We start from the raw sequence: 18,557 nt of genomic DNA, 5'->3' as shown, positions 1-18,557 counted from the left end.
CACCTGTAATGAGAATTGTGCTGAGGAGATGAGAATCTGGCCCCAAGAATTCCCAGGTTTCTTTGAGTGACCTCTACAAGAAAGAAGCTGTTTGGTCTTTATGCAAAATGACATCTGACAGCTTGGAAAGAAAAGCTGTTTTTCTTCCCATGCCAAAATTCATAAAATTTTGGACAGAAAAGTACATTTTTGTGATGAAGGTAAGAATTTATTGGATAATAGATTGTTTGTTAAATTCCAATGATGTGTTGGAACCTGACAAGGATTATAGTTTTGCTGTCAATTCAATTACCCTATACTTGAGGAAGCTGGTTTAATTATTTGTTGCTGGTTTAATTAAAAGGCGCTTAAGTCAGTGTAAGTTTTGCCCTGATGTCAATGAGATCAGTCCCAGGTCCAAGTTACCTTAACTCTTAGCATGATTATTAACAAGTAGGTCTTTCAGAAACGCCATCACTCACAGCCAGAGTGTTAATCTTGGGCTGAGAGAGCCAAACACAATGTAACAACAAACTCACTCATGTTAGGAGAGTGGTGTGTGCTTATCCTGGGGTCTGGTAAACTCTGGGGAGAGCAGTGACCCTTACACTATAGGTAAGGATAAAGAAGGTTGATATGTATAAAGTGGATTTTTGTTATTGTAAACTGAACAGAGAATGTGGCCGTAAGAGGTTGAAGTCACATGAAAAGGCCAAAGGCACAATTTAGAGAGGACCATGTGGGAGAGAAGTGTCTGTCTCCAGGAGACAGGAGAGATACAGGCAATAAATAAGAAGTAATGTCTTCTCTGCCTCTCCTCTCCTCTCCTCTCCTCTCCTCTCCTCTCCTCTCCTCTCCTCTCCTCTCCTCTCCTCTCCTCTCCTCTCCTCTCCTCTCCTCTCCTCTCCTCTCCTCTCCTCTCCTCTCCTCTCCTCTCAGCTGTGTGTGGAAGAGCCATGTATGGCTGGGAGCATGAATCACTGGTCCTTTATGGAATCACTCACACAGGCAAAGGCCCCTCTTTAAGAGCACAAACTGGACTTTAGCTCCTCCAGTTCCAAAGCTTGGTTTGGAGTCCCCAGTACCTGCGTATATGTCACAGATACTTTCAGGGGAAGAACAAACTTGTCTAGGTCCTTCTAAAAGTCCTGCTCAAAAGTATAAGCCAGTGACACTGAGCTCCTTCAATCCCAGCCAGAAAATAAACATCAGGAAATGATTTTTCTCTTAATTTAGTCATCTTAAAATGCTATAAATCCAAGCTTGAACTGAGAAACCTCTTTCTCTGTCATGTGGTCTTCTTCTCTAAATCGCGCCTTTAATCTTTTTTTTTTTTTTTTTTTTTTTGCTGGATTGCACCTTCTGAAAGTCCAATTGCAGCCACCTTGCTGCAAACCTTTTCATCACAGAGAGCAACTTTTATATCTGCAAGAGAAACTGGGTCCACCCATTTGCTATTTCTCTCCAGCCACATTCTCAGAGGCAGCTGTGTGAATATCTGTTCTCCAACTCAAGCTACACAGAAGAACAGAAGTACGGAATGAATATAGAATCAGATATTTCAGGAGTGGAATGTGAAGTCAGGTGTGTAAGCACACATCCACATGCTAGAGAGGTGATGACATTCCTACATAGCTTATTTTCAGGAGTTAGTATTTGAACAAAGTAACTACTGTTTAATTAATCCACGTTCAAAAGATGAGCAGTTAGTGTTTAGATAATGAATCCTTGAGCAAGTAGCTAAACAGCAATCACTACGTACTGAGGTTTTCTGAAAAAACTATACTGGCCCAATTCATAAGAAGAGAAAAATATGAAGTGACGTAGAGCGACATCAAAATAGTCAGATCAGCTAAACATGACTGTTAGTTGGATGGGGACTGTCTCTGTGACAGCAAGATCTGTAAGATACATACTCCATCTCTCCCAGTTTACATTTTCTTGAAATGGGAATAATATTGGCTAGATCCTGGGGCTATTAAATCTGCTACCACTAGTTTGTCAGTTAATATTTTTCTGGCTCTTTCAAGGTGATGTGATTATTATTAGAAGAACATCTAATCAGGAATTTAATCAAATATTGTGAGTTTTCCTTCAAGATGAAGACTTCAAAATGCACACAGGGCAACCAGAGACTATAAGTCTTTTAAAGAATTTTTCTTTTGCCCACAAACAGAATAGTAAATGTGTTTTCCCAGCTTTAGTTACATACTTTCTCCCATGTTTTATTTCAATAAAAATGTCTTTTGAAGATCCTGTATTGGGAAAATACTCCAGATATAAAAGAAGTTCCACCCTTGAGAATTGCTGCAATGAAATGCAAGCAAAATTAGATTATAGATTGCCCAGAAATAGAGTATATGTTCTCTGAATTTCTCTGAACAAGATTGCCCCTCTAGGAGAGGATGATGGGGGTGTAAATTACCCCAGACACAGCGGGTGGCAGACATCTTCACATCATGTACCAAAAAATATTGCTAACTTACTGTGAGATGCTACTAATTTTTCTTCCTTAATACTGCCTCAAATAAATTGGCAATACTAAGCAGTTTCAAAGGCAAAGGAAATGTCACAGCTTATAGACAACAAAAGAGATGGTTTGGCACCTGACTCTTTTACATTCCTTCACAAAGCTTCTGGTATTCTAAGTCCTGGGTGCTCTCTGTAGTTCCTTCACATGCCACGTTACCCTTTGTCATAGCTTCAAGTGACATCCATGTACTGCTCTTCCTCCAGCTCCTTATGGACTCCTTTCAGGCCCTATGGGTACCACTGGATGCCACAATGGAAATATCTGCATGGGGAAGTAAGGTGCTCGGGTGTGTGGTCATTTGGGCAAACTTCTTGTGAGATCAAACTGATATTTCACCTTTTTTGTTTTTGAATTGACAGAGGTTTCATGTGACAATCCTGGTACTGATATGTAATGTTCACAATCATGCTGGACCACAAGGGCCCCTGGGTGTATCTTTCTCTTAAAAGGTGAAAAAAGCTTCACTGACTTAGGCATCAAAATTAGACATTCATGGCAAACTGTTAATGTGTATGATCAAGCCCTGCCCTTTCTAAGAATGGGTTTAAAACTGTAAACCACATTAACATTGAAATTAGCAATACTGGGAATGTGATTTACAGCATATTGGGATGGAGGGGATACTTCATTACCCAGTTATTTCTCCAGACACTTATCAGACAGCAGAGATTATTGCATTTCCTATATTCCACACTTTGAAAGATCTGGAAATTCAGGGTGTTATTAACCAGAATATCAGTAGACTAGAGAAGATGAAACCTTACAAATGTGATGTATAAGAACAACCTAGCATACTTTTCCATACATACATGAACTTTGACTGTGGTTCCTAAGAGGATCTTCTGGCTTTTTATTATCTTTTCCTTGATCTTTGCATATATACAGATTTTAATTTCTTTCTCTCTCTCTCTTTTTGTATCTGGGTGAACAAATATGAGTAAATATCTTTGTGTGTCCAAGCTTATGTAATAGTTTCTTTGGAAAGGGAGTGCTTTATCAATGACAACAGAACAGGAGTCTGCTTAATAATGCCTATGTGTATGCCTTGGAGGTTAGAATCTAAGCAATGAAAACCCTTTTACATAACCTGTTTTATTCAGAAAACCTGGCCTCACCAGACAGGCTTCTCCTGAGGTCACCTGATGAGTAAATCAGAGAGAAATGGAAATATTTTCTTTATAGGACAGGGATTCACTTCTCAGAGCTTTTAGTCTTAAGACCATATCAGGGCCACCAGCTTCCTCACACCTCCTGGTACATAGAATTCGTTCCCCTGCCTGGCTGAACAGCAGATCCAACCATTCAGAGACTGGCTTTGCTGAACTCACATTTTCTGAATCTCCCTGCCCTCGTGCTGGTGAAAGAAGCAGACTTTAATTTGCGCTCTTGGCTTCTTTATATTCAGCTGGCTCCACAGGTCCGCCCTCAGAGCCCACCAGGACACATGTCTGTCCAGCCTCCACCTCCTTCCCTTGGAAAGATTAAAACCAGCCCAGAAGCCTGCACCTCCCTCTCTGCAGGGTCCTGGTGGGGCAGGAGCTGCTGTCTGCATCCACTGCTGCACTCCTCTGTCGGACTAATGAGAGGGAAGCAGGCAGCGTGACGATAAACCCTGCGTATTCACATGAGAGAAGTGAAGAAATCCAGCAGTGAAGATGAAAAGCCACTGGTAAGAGAACAAGTGGGATTTAGAGACATCTGTAAATAAGAGATTAGAACCGGGAAAGCTGTCCTTGCCAGCATTATATGAGTGGACTACAATAGAAAGAGCTTTATTGACATGTTTTATTATAAGGCAAAAATAAAACGTCATGTAAAGAAATTATCTTGCCAAAGAAATTGTCTTGTCAAATCTGTTAGCAGACCCTTAGGTGGTATTTTATATGTTTAATATGCATGGCTTGGAGGAGAAATTTAATAACAGAACCTGTCAGAAACTACAGATTCATACAGGAATTTTCTTTCTGTTTACAGGAAAATTACAGCTTTCTTTTACCTGTGTAGTTTTCTGTGGTCTTTCATCTCAGCCACCATCCAGCACCAATCAAGTAAGGAGACAGATTTTATCTACATTTTATCTTTGTGTAATTTTGAATGTCAAAAGAATTATTCTGTGTTTATTCAAAACTAAAATCCTCTCTAACTAGCCATCACACAAAGTGAGAGCTGTCTATGTGCATTTATATATGTATGGATGGATAGAAGGATATAAATGAAAAACAGGAAAAAAGCAAGAGTTGCGTGTTTTGCTTTAAATTTGCTATTAGATGTATTTTTAAGGTAAGGATTAAAATCTGGATGTAGATGGTAAATACAGGACACAAACCTTCTCTGTCTTTCAGTGCTTTTAGTTAGATATTCTGCTGCATGTGGCAATAAACTGGTTCTACTTTATTTGCTGGGCATAAAATGTAAATGGCTGGATGTCAGCCATGTGTCTCATCAAAGAATATAGAATGAGGTCTTTTCTAAGGTGTAACGTGTCAACCTGAATGTTCTCTTTAAGCCTATGTTGTCAGAAGGAAACCCACATTTAGGGTTGAGCCTTTGCAGCACACAAGAGGCTCTCTGTAGGTTAGAAATGCTTCTCCTTCCAACTTCCACTCTTCATTCTTCCCTACTACACTCTGCTAACTTTTTCCAGATTGACTTGGTACTAGACTTGTACATGGCTCTTAAACTCTTCAAATAAATGCTTCTTTTTCGTTCCTCCTTCCTTAATTCTGGTTATCTTGTAGGTCTTATGGTCATGACAAGGTTTTTTGACAAATAATATTCTGAAAAATTGGATTTTTATATTTAGTTTCCTCTAACAAATTTCTTCTACATTCTCATTTGGTAAACAAAAAAGGTCTGTAAGGTCTTCTTGCCACCACTTTGCATTTAATGAATGTTCATTTTCTGATCAAATCTGGCACAGAGGAAAGTGGGAAAGCTTGGAATACCAGAGAGGATGGAAAAGATGCCAACTGATTCACAACAACTTCTTTAGTTGGCATGAGGTTTGTTTAAGTTTCCTCGGGAGTAGGGAGACTGTTGATTTAGCTAACTGGCCTTTTTTTTTTTAAGTTTGCTTGAACCACAAAAAGTTACAACCCAAAACCTCGTTACACAGCAGTCCTTCTTAAACTATTACTATTTCTCAACAGCTCTGCAAGAGAAGAATTATTATAACACTCTAATTTAAAGGCTTGAAAAAAAAATCAGCATATCAAGTTACTGTTTTTAATTTGGAGCTCTCTAGAAAAAGATGATTATTTTCTTATATCTCTTACCTTACTGAGTACAGTTCAAATTATTATGTACCTCTAATTATTATTATAATTTATAGCTCTTTTTAATTCATAATAATCTGACAGCTGCTTCAGTTGATTCTGTAAGGTGATGAGTGGCAGTGTGCAGGCACATGATTAGTAAATTCACCTTTTCTTGCAGGGCTACCAGCTATTCTGGGTGCCAGTCACAGAATTGATATCTGCCCAACAATCAGGATTGGCCAAGATGACCTACCAGGCAAGTAGCACCCTGACTTTTTCACGAAAAAGCTGCTGTTCAAAAAATATATCAGGTTATATTCAGCTGTGTGGCAGCACAATTCTCAAATTAAAATGAAAGTTACATTATGGATATATGTTTTTTTTTTTTCCTTGCAGGCTTTGATCTGATTTCTCAGTTTCAAATAGAAAAAGCTGCTTCCCAAGGAATTATTGAGAGAGTAGTGGGATCCACTTCTCTACAAGTGGCTTATAAATTGGGACCCAATGTAGACTTCAGGATACCAACCAGGTAATGCCTTCCTTGTTTGGCTTAAAAATATAGATATTTTGCAATCTTATTTTTTAAGTGGTAGATCTCCCACAAGGTAGATCACCTAATTTAAAAAGATATTGAGTGCCTCAAGATTTGCTGATGCTAAGGGATTCACCTCTAGAAAGTAATGTCAGAAATTGCTGATGATTTGAAATAGGGAGGCAAAGAAAATGTAACAGGATGAGAGGGAAAAAAGTTTTCTTAAAATATTGACACAAAGGGTTCTTTCAGAGCATGTGAGGATCGCGGAGACAAAGTAGGATAACAACTCACTGATTCTGAGATAAGGTTTCTTTTCATCGTGTGTTTGTTTTAGGTAACAGGTACATGAATATTCCTGGCTGATTTATGGTCACTTAATCTATAAAAGTTTAAAATTATTATTTAGCATGTTACAGTGAATTTGTGATAGAAGTCAGGATTTAGGGATCTACTTGTGTTTGTGCTTTACAGGCCAGACTTGCTGCTGGTGAAGGAATAGAGACAGTGCAGCAGGGTAGAGTTGTCTTTGCCAAATTTAGTCTGGAAGTCTGCAAGTCTGGATTCTGTTCCAGCACTTTATGTAATTAAGAATGCCTCAACTTAGCAATTAAGTGACAAGACCATTAACTGGACAACTGTTTCAGCTAGGAATAATTGGATTGTGAAGTGTTTTTGTCTTACTCCACCTATCACTAACAACTTTTCTTGCTGCAATCCTCCCTGGCTCCTACCTTCATAGCCACCAGATTAAACTACTTTAGAGCTTAAGTGTTTGGTTACATTGTGCTCACGCCTACTTTCAGTCCCAGACACAAATCAGGACTGCGAGTGTATGAATGTGAATCCAAACACAACAAATCGGATCATCACTTCACTAAAAATTGGAGATTCTCAGATAAAAGCAGCAATATTTTAACTTTTAAGAGAGTTTAAGAGTAATTGCTATAGGTGGTTCTAGTGAAATATGTGCTTGATATGCACAAGTTACCCCTGAACAAAGCTACAGCGACTGCCTTACCACAGCATCTGAGCTGACTCCTGCCATTGGGGTCGCTGTCCCAGGAAATGGATTGAAGGTTCGAGCCCCGACCGTGCTCCAGTGCCTCAGCGTGCTGCTCCTCTGTCACTGACCCTGACCCTGCTCCGGTGCCTCACCGTGCTGCTCCTCTGTCACTGACCCTGCTCCAGTGCCTCACCGTGCTGCTCCTCTGTCACTGACCCTGACCCTGCTCCAGTGCCTCAGCGTGCTGCTCCTCTGTCACTGACCCTGACCCTGCTCCGGTGCCTCAGCGTGCTGCTCCTCTGTCACTGACCCTGGCCCTGCTCCGGTGCCTCAGCGTGCTGCTCCTCTGTCACTGACCCTGACCCTGCTCCGGTGCCTCAGCGCGCTGCTCCTCTGTCACTGACCCTGCTCCAGTGCCTCAGCGTGCTGCTCCTCTGTCACTGACCCTGACCCTGCTCCAGTGCCTCAGCGTGCTGCTCCTCTGTCACTGACCCTGACCCTGCTCCAGTGCCTCAGCGTGCTGCTCCTCTGTCACTGACCCTGACCCTGCTCCAGTGCCTCAGTGTGCTGCTCCTCTGTCACTGACCCTGCTCCAGTGCCTCACCGTGCTGCTCCTCTGTCACTGACCCTGGCCCTGCTCCAGTGCCTCACCGTGCTGCTCCTCTGTCACTGACCCTGGCCCTGCTCCAGTGCCTCACCGTGCTGCTCCTCTGTCACTGACCCTGACCCTGCTCCGGTGCCTCAGCGTGCTGCTCCTCTGTCACTGACCCTGACCCTGCTCCAGTGCCTCAGCGTGCTGCTCCTCTGTCACTGACCCTGACCCTGCTCCAGTGCCTCAGTGTGCTGCTCCTCTGTCACTGACCCTGCTCCAGTGCCTCACCGTGCTGCTCCTCTGTCACTGACCCTGACCCTGCTCCAGTGCCTCAGCGTGCTGCTCCTCTGTCACTGACCCTGACCCTGCTCCAGTGCCTCAGCGTGCTGCTCCTCTGTCACTGACCCTGGCCCTGCTCCGGTGCCTCACCGTGCTGCTCCTCTGTCACTGACCCTGCTCCAGTGCCTCACCGTGCTGCTCCTCTGTCACTGACCCTGGCCCTGCTCCAGTGCCTCAGCGTGCTGCTCCTCTGTCACTGACCCTGACCCTGCTCCAGTGCCTCAGCGTGCTGCTCCTCTGTCACTGACCCTGGCCCTGCTCCGGTGCCTCAGCGTGCTGCTCCTCTGTCACTGACCCTGGCCCTGCTCCAGTGCCTCACCGTGCTGCTCCTCTGTCACTGACCCTGACCCTGCTCCAGTGCCTCACCGTGCTGCTCCTCTGTCACTGACCCTGGCCCTGCTCCGGTGCCTCACCGTGCTGCTCCTCTGTCACTGACCCTGGCCCTGCTCCAGTGCCTCAGCGTGCTGCTCCTCTGTCACTGACCCTGACCCTGCTCCGGTGCCTCACCGTGCTGCTCCTCTGTCACTGACCCTGCTCCAGTGCCTCAGTGTGCTGCTCCTCTGTCACTGACCCTGGCCCTGCTCCAGTGCCTCAGCGTGCTGCTCCTCTGTCACTGACCCTGACCCTGCTCCGGTGCCTCACCGTGCTGCTCCTCTGTCACTGACCCTGACCCTGCTCCGGTGCCTCACCGTGCTGCTCCTCTGTCACTGACCCTGCTCCGGTGCCTCACCGTGCTGCTCCTCTGTCACTGACCCTGACCCTGGCCCTGCTCCGGTGCCTCAGCGTGCTGCTCCTCTGTCACTGACCCTGGCCCTGCTCCGGTGCCTCACCGTGCTGCTCCTCTGTCACTTTGTCTGGAGTCCGAGCAGGCTGCTCTGCTGCAGAGGTGTTTTACAGCCTGGCCCTCTCAGTGGGAGGGAAGAGGAGGGAAGGGGAGAGAAGGAAAGGGCAGGGCAGGGCAGGGCAGAGTGCCCGGCCCGCCCCGGCTCCCGGAGCTGTCCCTGCCCGCGGTGCTGAAGCGGCGCCCGCCGCGGGCCGCGCTCGCACCCAGGGGATCGCCCTCCGGCCTGCGCGCTCCTGCTGCATCCAGGGCTGGGGGAGGGAAAAATACAGTGAGTTTGGGAAAAATGGCCAGCATGGCTTTCCCGAGCTGCGTGGCTGATATAGCCCAAGTGCCATAGGAGCACTGGGGAGGGACCCTCGTCAAACACGATGGTAACAGGGAAATAATTTTTTAGGCTAACACATGACGATTATACTAGGGCAGAGGAGCCCATTTTATAGTGGCTATATGGTATGGGAATGAGAGCTCAATTGGATGAGCAGGGCTCAGCATTCAGTCTCTGATGTAGCAATAGCTTATGCTTTGAAAAACTCACAGAGCGTCCTTAAAATGCTACCGAGTTGTAGCTTGGTTTTTGTGCTGCTCTGTGTGCTTGCCCAGAAGTATATCCCAAAATGAATGGAAATGATTGCACACAAGTCATAAATTCCCATTGGCCAGTGCTTCTTCTAGAGTAAAATCTGCTGAAGGATCAATACACTATTCTCCATGTAATGGTGTGGTGTAATAATGGTGTAATAACTTTGTGGAACTGCCATGACATATAGCTGTTTTCACTGGACATGGTGAACCCATCATTTTTCAGTTTAATCTCTGTATGTGTTGTAGGCGTCCACCAGTTAGTAAGTACAAAATTAATCCTGTTTATTTGGATAATAATTGTGTTTATTTTTAATGGAAATCTTAAAAAAAATATTGGCACAAAGAAATATGTTCATGACATTTTTTTTATATGTGGCAAAAGGGCTAATTATCTTTGTGCATTGGATGAAATCTTAAACCTTTGACTTCATGAATGCAACTGTCATAAAACACACACACAAAACCCCAAACAAAATAGGGAGGAATTTTATAAAGCTTTAGCAGTAAACTTGAAATATCCAGAGAATTTCAAAGGCCGATTTTCTGGGCTTTTTTTTCCCTTTGGGAATACGGATTTTCTGTGAAGCAGTGCTCCTCAAATGCATGTGCTTGAAGGTCTGGGTTTTCTACACTGAGCCACCAAAGCTCTTCAGGTGCTTTTCCTTTCACATTGTGAGTAAACTATTCCACCCAGATATTGATGATGATGCTGAAATAGAAAAGACAAAATGCAGCTAGGAAGCTAATTAGGTCATAAGAGAATTAATTAGCTGAGCCGTGGGAGTTTCTGAAGAATAAAGATCAGCTGAGGGTAATGAGTCCTAATAAATGGCTTCTGGTTAATGACTTAGGACAGATGCTTTTTAAAGTGCTGAGCTAAGTTTTATTGTTATTGCTTGTTCAGTTGCTGCCAGGCAGTGTGTGCCAGGTCAGCTGTGATTCTAGGCAGCTCCAGGACATGTAGACACAAGTGTCTCCACTTGTTGATCAAAAGAACCCTCAACCCTGGACACATGATACTGCATTATCATGAGAATGGCCACAGCAATTTCCACAGCCACCTCCAGTGAGTTGTGCTAACATTTCTAAAATCTTTATTTAGCAAGGACTAAGTTAAGTCAATGAGCAATGGAGCTCACCTAAGAAATTAACTCAAAAAACCCTAATGTAATAAAACAAACAGTTACTCTGTAGAACTTAAATAGGTATATAGTTGAGCTTTTAACATAGTCTTCTGCTCTTGGTGAATCCTGGGGTCAGGGGGATGGGTCAGGGCTTTCCTCACCTTTGTCAGATGACTTACCTTGATTGTATTGAAGTCTGGATAGGACTTATCTTTGAAATCTCAAAGAAGTCTTCCTGGTAAGTATTCAAAATACAGGATTAGTGAAAGTCTTAGGTATTTATTAAAAATATTTAAAATAAATAGTAGTATTTCAGAAGTTCCCTTAGAGGAACTATAAATGTTTCAATCTTCCCACCCTCCAATACTTTAAAAATTTAGGCAAATAGTTGAATATGTGATAAAAAAAAAATTGACCTAACCTTGTATTCATAAAACAACTGAAGCAGTTAATAATAGTATGAGTATACAAAGAAAGCAGGACTGGAATGCTTTCTTACAAACTGAAGAAAAAAATTAAATGAAATAAAAAGATCTGATGGCTTATATCCCTAACAATTTTAAGTGGGTAGGAAATAGGTCAGGAATAAATCTGGATTTTGGCCTTTAAAGATGTTTCCATATAAATTCTTTCTTCGCTCATTTACCTGAATCTAAATTTACAATTGATTGGTTCTCTTCCATAAATCAGTGGAATTGGAAACAACTATGTTAAAAATAATTTCCTGAAAGAATTTGAGTGCTCATACAGCTATCAGCTCTTCAATAAATTTACAGCATCCTTCACTCTTCACTTGGCAGTAAGATGGAGGAATAGCTTCTCTACAATTGTTTATTTAAATATCATGCTAAATTTGCCATGGTTTCCAAATATTTAGCATTTTAAGTTGCTGACTTCAGAAGGGTTTTGCCTATATAAGGATTACAGGCTTTGGAAAGAAATGTGTTCTGAAATACAATTAAACCACTAAAGGATCATTGCTGTTGAAGTAGCTGAGATGAGACTATGTCTCTGCTTTGCTTGTAGAATTATAGGCACAAATCTTACACAGTAACAGTTCCCTGCAGAGTACCTTTCTGGTGATGGGTCATGCTTCACTGTGTTGAGTCATGCTACTGATACTGAGTCTCTAGTCTAAAGGCAGCAGTTCTTCTGATTGGTTATTAATATTTTTTTAAAAAGGGAATACTTATCCATGTTTGTGCACTGAATTTTTATCTTTAGTGTTTGATATATTATATTTTTTATAATCTAGTTTTCTCTTACCAGTGTCAGAAGCTCTTACATTATTTCTCTTCTTTGCATATGAAAAATACTAAATCTATAGCTAAGTATGGTGCAAAGAATTCATTTGCCAATCTGGTATAAACAATCTTCTAATCAAAAAGTGTGTTCATGTACTAGGGTTTTTTTGTTTCTTTTGTTGTTTTGTTGGCAGTATAGTTGTGTCAACTGAGGTCGGATGAGAATGTGTGTGATAGTTTAATGAGTATTGCCATGACAACAAAACTTAGCAGTGCAAAGAAATGCTGAAAACCTTTTCACAGAGGATCTGGGATTAGTACTGCTGCTTTTAGGCTCAGTGACTCAGACACCCTGGAGTCACTGAACTTAACAGAGAAAGTTGAATGTCACATGGAGGCTGTTTCAAGATTACCTAACAATGCCACCTTCAGTGTGGTAGTAGGAAAACCAGCTCTTCTGCAAGAACAAATGAGATTCAGCAACTGAAGAGATGAATGACCCAGCTGAACTAAGGTTTTAGCAGTAGAGGAGATTGTAATACTTTTAAAAGAGACATTATAGAGGAAGGACACAAAGAGCCATAAAGGATGTGCTGAACTGGATCAGAAGCTTAGTAAGAGTGAAGGTATGTCTGAATAGGGAGAAGAATTATCTTCCTGGAGCAGAAGAGAATATATATGCTTATTGCGTAGGCCAGAAGCCTAACACAAAGAGGGATAGGGTACAGTAAACACTGCAAAGTGCTCGAAACTGAAGGAAAGCTACAATATCCACAAGCTGACATTTGCTTCTGAGAGGGCAAGATGCAAACTGAAAATAAATGATGACAGAACACAATGAGTTAGATAAAATCCTATCAAACAAAACCAGGTGGAGCAGGACTTCATCCTCAGTCAAGAGACACAATTCAGAGGAAAGCACAGACAGATTAAAGATACTGGCAAGGAACACCCTCTTCCAACTTTGTATATCTCCACACCTTATATAATGAGCTAAACTTTCCAGCTAAAAATTCCCCTTCCTTATACCCCAGCTCTCAGGTGTATGCAAAGGCTCCTGGGGAAACGGGGAACCACCAGTAGGGCGGGTACTTCATTTGTAAGACGAAGCTGCTGCTGCTGCCAGGCTTGCCGCGTCCTCGCTGAAATCTGCTGAGGCTGTGCCGCTGCCTGCTGGAGCACAGCTGCACTACAGCTTGGAACACTACAAATTAGGGAGATTGCTTCTGGAAGTACTCTCTTTCTAAATTAGTAGTCATCAAGCATACAAAATGAGAGCTGACAATCCCCACCCCCCAGCCTAGATCCTGAGATTCACTAATGCTATCTAAATAGCTGCTGAGATAGGATAGATCTGCCACTCAAAAATCATCTTTGTTCAAGATATCTACTTGTTTAGGAAGTTAGCCTAATGAAAGCTGGGACAAAATGGCTGTGCATATCTTCATGCTTCAGAAATTTATTTAAACTTGTTCTTAAATGCGGGTAGATGGCAAATAATGTATTGATGCCAACTGGATATGACACTAGAGTTTTATGATCCATAGAATAAATATGGAAAGGCCTACTTCTTAAATATTGTATTGGATTCAGTGATACATTTGAAATAAAAAATGACATGGCTGTTTTGCACCGTGACACATCCAGTGCTACCTGTGTTTCCAAAGCTCACCTTATAAGGAGTTGCTAAAGTATGAAATATTTTATATGTGGTAGATCTGTTCCCTGCCACTTGTAGTCTTGTGGTTGAATGTCACAGGGCATAATGCACTTTGAGTGTGGGTTCTGACCATATATTTGTCAATGATTTCTGCTGAAGTGATAGCTTATACCTTAACAAAAGGGTTATTGGCAGGCTGAACAAGAAAATGCTTTTGCAAAAGACATGCCTTCAAAATCAAATCAGATCTGCACTTTCTCCCTGGTAATTGTAAAGTCATAATATGTTGACCGACTTCGTAAGTCTAATAGTAGGAAATAGGATAACTGTAGAATATAATTTCTGTATCTGTATCAACAGATAATAATTTCTGAGAATTATAAGAATATAATTTCTGTATCTGTATCAACCTGTATCAACAAGAGGAGTTGTTGCTCCATCCATTATTCTTAGAAAGGGTTATCATAAAAATTGTAAAACATTGGAAGAACCCACACTTCTGAACCAGTTCTTTTGCCATCATTAACACCTTGTTCTGGGGCTCAGCATGCAGAAGTGCACTGATACAAGAATGGTTGAGATATGGTTCCATTGAGTAATGGTTTCTCATTACTCTGTGGTGATATGTGGAGCTTTTCAGAGCAAATAGAGAACAAATGTACTGTATTTTAATCCTACACAGTGCCATATATTCCAACGGATTGCCTGATGAATATTCCTTTCTAACTACTTTTCGGATGACTGGGGCCACGCTTCAGAAGTACTGGACTATTTGGCAAATTCAGGATTCTTCAGGAAAAGAACAAGTTGGAGTGAATCTTAATGGTCAAATGAAAAGTGTTGAGTTTTCTTATAAAGGAGCGGATGGAAGGCACCAAACTGCATCATTTTTACATTTGCCTTTCTTGTTTGACTCCCAATGGCACAAGCTTATGATAATTGTGGAAGCAAACAGTGTCACACTTTTTATTGACTGTATTAAAATAGAGTCCTTAAACATAAAACCAAAAGGGAAAATCAACACTGATGGCTTTGCTGTGCTTGGAAAACTTAAAAATAATCCTCAAATTTCAGTTCCGGTAAGTTTCAAAATATTTTATTTCTTCAAAAAGTGTTTTACATTAAATATGGGGTTTTGTTTTGTGGAATGCATGTTTAAATTATTTCTGGAAGCAGAAAGGGCAGAAAAGAGCTCCTTGGCAGGTAAGTACTAGCTGTGTTTTTTTTTTTTTAATTTTGCACTTATACCTTGTAAGTTAAGAGATGACCCAGGTTATGTCTAAATTTCAATAATGAAAATTCCTAGACATCCCTGTATTGTTACAACTTTGAAGTAAAAGAGTGAAGTCAGACATAATTTTAAACTATATCTCACACTGTTTGCAAAAAAAACGTGGACACAAGTTAACCAGTGTTGTGTAAATCTGAAAAGGAAAACACTGCAACAAAAGAAGCATCTCATATTTTATCACCTCTGTATGTTTAATTGCTGTATTGCACTGGATTGAAACCAGTTTTACATGAGAATGCCAGCAGAAAGCTGCCTCGTGTGTCTGAAGGGATCTATCTAACATGCTGTTATAGATGTGGATGAGGAAATTTCAGTAGTTGAAAGTTTTACTAATTCTGTTGAAAACAAGAGTTAGTCCTTGAAAATGTAATTAAAAATAATCAGCTGGAGCTGATAATGTGGAAATTAACATATTAAAAATTAGCATATATATCTTAGCTTTGCTAACTGCTCTGAGCAATACTGATAGATGAATGGATAGGTGGGATGATGAAAATATTACACATTACATATATTCTATGCATGTTAGTAGGATGAAAAAGATTCTATACCAATACTGTTTTCCTCTTTGGAAAGATAGATTACATGCAGAGAAATCTATCTGTATTAATACAATAATTAATTAATGCAATAATATCTATCAGTATTAATGCAACAATTTTACAGCATCTAGTATTCAGTGCTAGAGCAAACTGTGCCCTCAAGTTAGACACAGAGTCATCCCTTTAAAAATGAGGAGGGTTCTTTTGCCTCTCGAAATACTGATTCCAAATGGCAGCTGACAAATGAGGAGAGAGATGTGGTATCAAGGTCACCTTGGCCTTCTGTTGGTACTTTGACCTTTGGCCAGGATTAAAGAAGTGAGGAAAAGCAGAAGAGCAATTTGGAATCTCATCCTCTTTCCTCTCCAGCCTGTGTTTTGCAGAGACTTTCTCTTTTCAGCAAGGTATAAAAATGAGCACCATTCATCACCCAGGGCTCTTCAGGCATTTGGTGGGGAAGTGTGTGGCATTAAGTTCTTCCTTGCCTGTGTCTAAGACTGTACATCTTTAGGCACCAGTGTGGAGCTATGGTAATTATAGGACAACCTCCTTTAAGGAGGAAAGAACAAAATTGAATTAAATAATTTTTATAACTCACCATTTATAATGAAAAATATTTGTTCATAGCTTTAGCATGTTTCTGGGAAGATTTGGTTGTTTGAAATATATTTTATGAAAAAAAAGTAAAATCTTTGCATGAGTTAGGCTTTAAAACAAGAGTATGATGCATACATCTTGACAAAAAGAATAATGAAGCACTGGAACAAATTATCAGGGAAGACAGAAAGTAATCATGACACCATAGTCTTAAAATGAGTTTGGATGTCTAAAATTACACTTTATTTTAGACAGAACTGACTTAGGACTTACTCGATTGAATTGCATGGCCTGTGCTGGGAAGCCCAAAAAGGCAATGGTAGTTGTTTAACTTGATATTGCAATAATGTAGATTTAGGAAGCCCATATCCTCTGAAATGATGATAAAGGAATTACATAGACAGATGGACTAGTAATTTTAAAATGTCTATTTATATTGCAGAAATTTCTGTTTTAGCCTGTGTACTTTATTTCTCCTTAAATTGACTAAATAAATTTATGTTTGGAGCTATTCTAGTCTTTAACTTGCTTGACTGTAAGTTTAAATATCTCAACAGTCTTGGTTATTTAATATGCCCGAGGCACAGCTTTTAATTTACTCCCAGGCATTGTTAAAGTATATTACTTCCAGTGGTGGAATTTTAAAAGGACATAAATTATGTGTTTCCTATTCTTTTTTGCAGCATTCTAGTGAGGACCCTATTCATCTTACAGAATAGGTCAACTTCTCAGAGGTGCACTCTAACACATATAATTTTAAAAGGGATTCTTTATTGCTTGTTACTATTATGAGTGCCTAGGAGAATAATAGATACAGTTCCATTAGAAATTGCATCTTGCCTTTCAGCCTTTACAATGATTTATTCCAGAATTTCTGGAATGCTTTATGGAGGACAAATTTTTACACAGATTCACAGCTTCATTCTATGTTTTTATTTTTAGGTAAAATATCTTGAAGATTTATCTTTTATCTAAAAGTTATAAATATAATCCATTATAAACTCTAAGCAAGATGAGATTTAGCATAATTTCTAAACTGAAAAGGAATTTAATCTCTAAATTACACGTTTTTTATAGGAAGGTAAGGGAATTAATTTCTTCCTGCTCAAATTATAACTTCTGTGAGATGATATTAGGGCAATAATGATTGCCCTAATTCCTGTGATTTCAGAGGCATTACCATGTTTTTTTCATAATAGATATTAAACATTTCGCTAGAAGGGAATCTTGATCATTATTTAATCGACATTTAATGCTGCTAACTAGCTCAGGGAAGCTACATGACTTGTAACATGTAAAAGGAAGCTGCTTGTCAATATTTGTTTAACAGGGATTAATTTACACCATAGAACAGATTGTGTCTGTATACTGTAAAAAGTCACATCTTGTTTTTTTTCACCCTGTGAAATTTCACATTCAGAAGGCTGAACCTTAGCTATGGAAAGCCAAATAACACCGGAATTGGCTGTAATGTTCAAAAGTTTTAAAAAAAGGTGCAAGGAGAAAGAAGCTCTAAAAACCTATTTTGGAGATGTTGAAAAATGGATAAAACGTGTTTAAAATAGCTCTGGAATGAGATGCATTTAAATATATGTAATTTATTCTTGGTCACTTAACATATGTACAAACAGTTGCCAGCAGACCTATCTTAGAAGAAACACAGATGTCCTTGACATGGTATTGTAGCAAATCTCCACATGAAAAATTGCTTAGCTAAGTTGTACTTCCCCAGGAAGGGTGACTTCCCCATGATCATCACCAAGCCAGCAATAGCCCCTATGGTACAGCTAAATGCATCCCTGTGACTGATTTTATACTGAAAATACTACCCTACATATTTAGGTCTCATTTGCATTTTACCCAACCTTCACTTTTCTCAACTAAAACACTAATAAGACAACTGAATTACGTGGTTGATATTGAGATATGCAAAGATGGTGGGCCTTTGCAGGAATTTCTGTAGAACTTCAGGTGACAAAACAGTGAACAGCCAGACACAGTTAATTATATCCGTGCTGACTAAGAAATAAAGATGAGACAGAAATTCTGTCGGAATCCTGACAAATGAATGTCAGAATACTGACCTATGGGTCTTAAACATTCTTTGTAGTTTAACTCCAGATAGCAACTAAGTCCCACACAGCCACTTGCTCACTGTACTCCATGGTGGGATGAGAATTGGGAAAGTAAAAGTAAGGAAACTTGTGGATTGAGATAAAGACACTTTAATAGGTAAAGCTCAAGCCATGCACACAGGCAAAACAAAATGAGGAATTAATTCACCACTTTCCAATGGGAGGCAGGTGTTCAGCCAGCTCCAGAAAAGCAGGGCTCCATCACATGTAACAGTGACTTGGGAAGACAAAGAGCATCACTTCAAACTCCCACTGCCCTTTCCTTCTTTTCCCAGCTTTATATTCTGAGCATGATGTTTT

The 18,557-nt window shown here is 40.5% G+C and overlaps 1 protein-coding gene and 1 long non-coding RNA gene across 5 annotated transcripts in view; one reads left to right on the top strand and one right to left on the bottom strand.

The window, feature by feature from the left end:
- The first annotated feature begins 4,033 nt into the window (after positions 1-4,033).
- The window catches only part of COL9A1 (collagen type IX alpha 1 chain), a 64,931-nt gene continuing 50,407 nt past the window's right edge, over positions 4,034-18,557 (top strand). Inside the window, exons 1-5 of one of the 4 annotated variants that reach the window (XM_068183758.1) lie at positions 4,034-4,181; positions 4,487-4,560; positions 5,948-6,025; positions 6,166-6,298; positions 14,375-14,771. In XM_068183758.1, the coding sequence (XP_068039859.1) occupies positions 4,168-4,181; positions 4,487-4,560; positions 5,948-6,025; positions 6,166-6,298; positions 14,375-14,771 (696 nt within the window). In that variant the 5' untranslated portion in view covers positions 4,034-4,167. Of the gene's footprint in view, positions 4,182-4,486; positions 4,561-5,947; positions 6,026-6,165; positions 6,299-10,443; positions 11,027-14,374; positions 14,772-18,557 lie in introns of those variants that run through there. The other 3 variants (XM_068183755.1, XM_068183756.1, XM_068183757.1) reach the window with 3 other exon arrangements.
- LOC137470432 (uncharacterized) lies at positions 10,140-11,164 on the bottom strand. The gene is made up of 2 exons (XR_010997059.1): positions 10,968-11,164; positions 10,140-10,373 (listed from the first exon to the last, which is right to left on the bottom strand). It is a non-coding gene; the product is annotated as an uncharacterized lncRNA (long non-coding RNA).

This window comes from Anomalospiza imberbis, chromosome 3 (genome assembly GCF_031753505.1).
Source record: "Anomalospiza imberbis isolate Cuckoo-Finch-1a 21T00152 chromosome 3, ASM3175350v1, whole genome shotgun sequence".
In the NCBI taxonomy this organism is placed as follows: Eukaryota; Metazoa; Chordata; class Aves; order Passeriformes; family Viduidae; genus Anomalospiza; species Anomalospiza imberbis.
Note: the sequence above shows the minus strand (reverse complement) of the source record. Positions and strands in the feature narration are given on the sequence as shown.